The sequence below is a fragment of the Gavialis gangeticus genome, unplaced genomic scaffold, assembly GCF_001723915.1.
Source record: "Gavialis gangeticus isolate Ggan-Ray unplaced genomic scaffold, GavGan_comp1, whole genome shotgun sequence".
NCBI lineage: Eukaryota > Metazoa > Chordata > Crocodylia > Gavialidae > Gavialis > Gavialis gangeticus.
In genome coordinates, this window is record NW_017729023.1 from 2,617,533 (window position 1) to 2,623,996 (window position 6,464).

At 38.7% G+C, this 6,464-nt stretch overlaps 1 protein-coding gene across 1 annotated transcript in view; it reads right to left on the reverse strand.

Moving 5' to 3' along the window:
- BMP2K (BMP2 inducible kinase) overlaps positions 1-6,464 on the reverse strand; it is a 159,400-nt gene that overhangs the window by 38,183 nt on the left and 114,753 nt on the right. Inside the window, exon 14 of the mRNA XM_019516737.1 lies at positions 5,726-5,883. Coding sequence (XP_019372282.1) covers positions 5,726-5,883 — 158 coding nt within the window. The remainder of the gene's footprint in view (positions 1-5,725; positions 5,884-6,464) is intronic.

Here is a 6,464-nt window from a genome sequence, read left to right on the forward strand (position 1 = left end):
CAAAGTATTTTTTTTTTTTTTTTTTTTATCTTTTCTTTGTTGCTTGTCACATCTTAGCCTGTAAGCTCTCAAGAGCCAAGATGGACTCTTAAGGTCTCTCTGGACCATGTCTTCTATGTTATGAGTACTATCATTATACAAATGTCAGTAAAATGCCTGCAAGGAAGAAAAGGGAGAAAATTTTAGGACCCATCTCCCCTTGACTTCTGTTTCCAGAAAAATGAAAACAGGCTGCTTTTTGTGTTGAGACTCTGGACAATAAGCTGGGGGGGAGGGAGAGGGGGAGGGGAAAGTTAAGGGACTTGGGAAGTGATGGCATAATTACCCCAAATTCTTCCTAGGGCCTGCAGGGTCCCCAGCTACGCAATGGCTGCACACACATGCCGGCAAGTTTGATTTGCTGGAAGTTAACTCCTGTGGAATACCTATATCCTTTGAAGAATAAAAGGGGGTTCATTTGCCAGAACACAAAGACTAAGAAATTGTTCTCGATAAATATAAACTGTGACTTTTAAAATGAGATTAAACTATTTTCTCACTAGGAGGACCACTTGCACCATGACTAGTTTGTCTCCAAATGTCAAAGAGAGACACAATCCAACCACCATTTGTGCCTGTATCATCTTTGTTGACAACAAACTCAGAAGAGAAACTCTTTAACCAAATTTGAACAGTTGAGTGGAAGTTTGCTTTGTTACGTAGATTGCCTCTGAGAATCTGGCCTCTGGGGAAATAAAAATCCTAAGTATTATGATATGAGGTTTAAGGAGGGGAGGGGGAAGCTTTTCACATTATTTCTCAAGCAGAAAGCCTTTGAAAACATACAAGGAAAAAAGGCAAAATTATCGGGGACGAGAGATAAAAGGTTTCCTTTAGACTAGTTCCTGAAAGAGTCCAGTTTTTGAGCTCTCTGGTAATATTAGCTCCGATTCAAAGGACAGAGACATTTTCGGTGTAATACCTAACAGTGCCCTCTCTGTCCCCAACTGTGTCTTCAGAGATTCTAATTTGGCACACAGACTGAAGGGCAGTTGCTATCCTAAATAGCAAAGAGGAAACTTTTTGCCAAGAAGCCTACCTGAATACATGTGAACATCTGGATGCTGTTTTCTAACCACAAAAGACTGAGTATGCTAAAGATTCAAAAAGCATCCCTAGGTTTTAGGTCTGATAATTCATAGACAGCCCTGATATATCAGTGTCTTCCTCAGCATAACTTCTGAGAGCAAAAATAACTATTTAGGAAATATTTTCCATCACCCTTATTGACAATAGATTATGAACACAGTTTATATCATTTCTGCTTGCTCCTGTAAACAGATTAACTATAGAAGAAACCTTGTGTTGTACACATGGGCTAAGTATAGACAGTCAGAAAGTCCAATGCTGAATCAATTCAGTCTTTGCAGGTTTGTCTAAGCTGCACACATTGAATCGATCACCAAGTGAACAGACATTCACTTTTGAAACTGGAAATATAGCCACATGCCTGTAGTGCCTGGGCCAGAGCTGGGGCGAGGGAAGCGCTAGAGCATGCTTCCTTGCTTGGCTGAAGCAGACAGCTTGGGCCAAGGCTAGCCCACTCACCTTGCAAGTGGAGCTTACAGGGGAGGTGCAAAGCATCCTGGGATGTTGGGAAACCATGAGTGAACTTGAATCTGGGGGAGATCTGGGACAGAAGTTCAATAAAGTGATTTAACCTAAATCAGTTAAGTCTGACACTGCATCCATCCAGGTTTATCTTAAACCAGTTTTGGCCATTTTGAAAGCAGTTTACGTACACTGAACTACTGCTGTGTTACAGATTTGAACCAGTTTCTGATCACTTATACCAGTTTGTGTATAATTTCTGTCCCTAGCCATGAAGACACTTTCAAAGTGAAGTGGTTTGCCAGATGCTCAGAAGGCATCAATTAGCAGGCCTTCTCATCTGATCTGACCTCTTATGTTGGTGAAGCAGTTCTTGCTGACATGGTTTCCTTTGAATTATCAAACTATTATTAAATCAAATCAATAATGTTAGAGAAGACCAGGGAGAAAGCAGCCAAAGTCCCACTGTGACTCGAGTTTATCAAATTTCCTCATCACTGATGATGCAGAACTAAATACGTTGAACTCTTTACAAGCTCAGTAGGACATTCAATATGTTGGTCAAGGTTCTCTTTCACAAGATGTGCTAGAAATGAAGTTTGCACGAGTTTTCTTAGAGTATTAATTAATAAGGCAACTGAGACTGCTGTCACTTATTAGCCCTTCACCAAAAGTGACAGGTCTTTAAAGAAACAAATAACCTCCCTTCTACAACTGAATAATCAATATTTTAAAGGGTTGAGATCTTCATTCAATTTCTTCTATTACTTTCACAATGATAAAGACATGTTCAACAATTCAGATATTTTACACAGCATAATATTGAAATTGTATCAATTCCTCTCTCCAATGAGCATGGAAAGCAAAATTTTAAATCACAGCAAAAGTAATTTTAGTTTTCTTATGCATAATGATTATATAGTTTAACCAGTTTATGCATTAAATGGTAAGCAATAATAGTGACATTAGGATGGAGATGTAGATCAGCTGCATATAAAATTACAGCCTAAAAGTTTGGGCTTCTTAGACCCTCGAGAGAAAACCTGGAAGACTGTATTATCGTAAACACAACAGCTCTTTACATTTTTTTAATTCATGTTTATAAATTAAGATGCAACAATACAAATTGACCTTTTAAAGTGAAAGTTCAAATACTGCCTATTATACCAAGCCAGTGAAAACAAAGCAAATGAAAAAAATTACAGAAGAGTACACACACACACACACACACACACACACACACACACACACAACACACACACACACACACACACACGGCTGTATCATATCATTGTCTGGATTTGATGGCATAAAACCTAGCAATTTACTTCTCTAAACTCTCATTCTTCAAATCTTCCTCCAGATATGAGTGAGAGAGAAAGGGAAAGCGAGCATGCCAGGTAACAAACTAAGCTTTCTTCTGCAAAAGCTGCTGATCTTATCAGAAGAGTAACAATATTTTTGATTATATCTGAGAATATTCAGAAACACTCTGCATTGGCAAAGCTTTAAAGGAAAAAAAAAATGGTAATTTTCAATGCGTCATACAATAACAAGCAGAATTACAAATAAATCATCTCAGCAGGATTTAAGATCGTACATTACCACTACACAAAAGTTATCCCTGGGCAAGTCGCATAACATGTCTATAAATGGAGATATTACCAATTTTACAAGAGTTTTTTTATACTGATACTCAGAAGCATTACTTTTCTGAACAGGTGCAGTGCTATATAAAAGTATTACACCTTGAATAAGTGGAGCTCCAAGACTGCATTAAATTTACATCATTATTAGAAATGCTGGTGGGTTTACTCCTCATATCACGAGCCTCTGGAACAAACTGTAAAGTAACTTTAGAGACTTCCAGGGAAGACTAAAGGAATATTACTGTGCTTTTTAAAAGCATATACAACAAAAAATAGGTAAAGGAAAAAACAGATGCTCTTCACTGCCTAACTAAGCAACTGCAATTTATAAGTTTTTGCTCCAATACTTATTTATTTTTTCTCCAAGAAGATAAGCTGCCTGTAATAAAACAGTAGAGTGAATAAGAAAGAAAAGGAAGCAAATGGCACATAACATGTAAAAATCTAAGTTGTGCTGTGCTGTTCTATAAATTTCCCTACATATTTCCTCTGATTTAGAAGAAATGCTTCTAAATGCCACCATTTTTGCAACTACCACACTCCAAGAAACCCATTTAAACTGTTATACAATTCGAGGGCAAGTGATTAAATATAGTGAACATATTAACAGGAGCCACTAATAAAAATAATTCTGCATTTTTTCATGTTAATTGCCTTTTGGTGCCATCTTGTTTATAAACTAGGATTGCCCTGTCCCAACATCAGAAGAGCCACTTTATACAGAAACCTTAGTAAAACTGTTTTTATACTCTCCTTGGTCTTGCATTAAGAATACTATAGAGAGATGACTACACATCTCTCTACAGAGAAAAATTTTAGAATTTCCATTTTGCTGGAATTTTATAACACTATTGCACTGTATAAGTGAATACTTTCTGATGTTTAGGTTTGATTTTGTTTCTCCTAAGAATTAGCCAACACTGTCAATTGTCCCCCATCTCTTTTGTGAACTTAATAAAACTGGAATATGGCAAGGATAGCCAACAATTCTGAGCAAGAATACTGGATGACACCTTATACATTGGTCATAAAAATCACTCCAATTTTCTAGGCTGTTTGGTATGTTTTGCTCTAACTTACATCCACTGGAAACACATGGCTCAGCAAAACCAAATGCAGGTTACTATTCATCAAGGTCACTTACCCCATAACTGTGGTCAGCAATGTGGTTTAGAGTTATGAGAACGAAGTGTTATGCTAACCCTTTTTTCCCCCAAACAAACATACTACAGATTACAGAATATTTCTTTTCCTAATCTTCTAAGGCTCCTTTTGAGGAATCATACTTGATGTTTTAAAACAATTGCTGGAACAAGTTCAAAACCCTGGCTTTTAAAGAACTGATATTTTCAACAAGAACAATTTTAATCAAACTCCCCCCCACTCCTACTCCCCCACAACACAAGCAAGGCCAGCTGTTTTGTGTTACTGGAGATACTTCGTTTATACAATGTTACTTTTGCATTTTACAAAAATGGCACAAATGTACTATCCATGGGTAACAGCAATACGATAAACATTCAGGAACCACAATTTACTTTAAACTAACATCCTGAACACACAATTCTTGAATATTCTTTTCTGCAGGTAACTTATTGGCCAGCTATATTCCCACAGGAAGCTTGCAAACAGTCCTAAAATTAAGCTAGTAGAAAATCTGATAAAAGCTAGCTTAACTGGAAAAGACAAAGTTCCCCCACCCAAGCTACTTGACATTAAAACAATTTTGCCTCAAATTTACTACTGAAAAATCTGAATCCAACAATCAAGGCATGTTTTATCTTTGATGTTACTGTCGTATCTTACAAACACAGGCTGTAGGTCATGTAAAAAAGGCTAATCTAACAAAAATTTGTCACAGTAGAAAGGACTATTTGATGAACACAAAGTGATTAAAGAGAACAAGTAATTGCAAGTAAAAACATTGAGATATCCAAATTCAAGAAAAATTTTATTCAACTATTGCCATGTCAGAACAATAAAGCAGCCCTTACATGTAGCCACTCATCAAAAGGACATTACAAAACATTAACATAATGTAATAGACCAATTTTTCTTTCAGGCATTTTCAAAGGACACCTTGGACCCACATAATCTTCTACTATAGTGTGCAAGAAAAGAACTGCAAATGGAATAATGCAAGCAGCTATATTGTGTGTCCCCCATTTATCTGAACACCATGCCTCTGCTGTTAAGATTCTTAACAATCAAGGTAACACAAGCAGTATTTTAGAGTTAAGATATTGCCGTTTTCTTCAGTATTTGAGTCAATAACTACTAATGCTAGACAGCGAATTTCCATTGCACACAACAATTTCATAATGGAAAGAAAAGCGAGAAGGCGGACCTAGCTCTGCCCTCAAATGCTCAGAAAGAATTTTCTGTACAAGAGACTGTGTGGTCCTGAAAAAGGACAGTCTTTGGCACTGCTAACTACAGAGCCCTTATTTATTGTGATGCGAAATAAGCCTTCAAGCGTCCCTTACTTGATCTCAGAAGGTCAAATTCTCTGTCCAGCAGCTCCTCCTCTGTTAGTTTAGAGAAATTATCTTCTCCAAATGGGTTCCAACCTGACATATCAGGTGGGTTATTGATGTTCTGCTTTGGGTAACTGGAAACTGCCTCTGCATCAGGAATGGCTGACCTGCAAAGTCAATTTTGGAAGCCAAATATGAAAAACATTAAAACTTATATCTATGGGATATAGTGCTATAAACATCTGCACCTAATCATTTCAGCAACCTCTAAATATAATGCATATACGCAATATGAATACAATATAACAGCTTAAGCATGAGACCATTTAACAGTGGCTTAAATTTTTATTCTACTTTGATTTAATTTTTTTAGATGCAAACTAGCCAATTGCCCGTTAAGAATGATGGGGTGGGGGGAAGCAGGCAGGGATGGAGCCCCATGCCCCTCCTGCTGATTAGGGGAGGAGAAGCAGCAGGCCCGGCCCAACCCAGCAGTGGGACGGGAGGAGCAGGCTCAGGGCCAACACGAGGCAGGGGAGGTGGGGGAGGAGTGGGCCCAGGCCCAAGGCAGAGAGGCGGCCTGCTCCTCCCCTCCCCCTCCCCGCACTGCTGCCCCATCAGCAGGGCCCGCTGCTCCCCTCCACTGCCGTGGTGGGCTGGCTTCTCTCCCCACTTGGACTCACTCCTCTTCCTCCTCCCACCCCCTCCCCCCACATCAGGCCCAGGCCCACTGCTCCCCTCCCCCCAC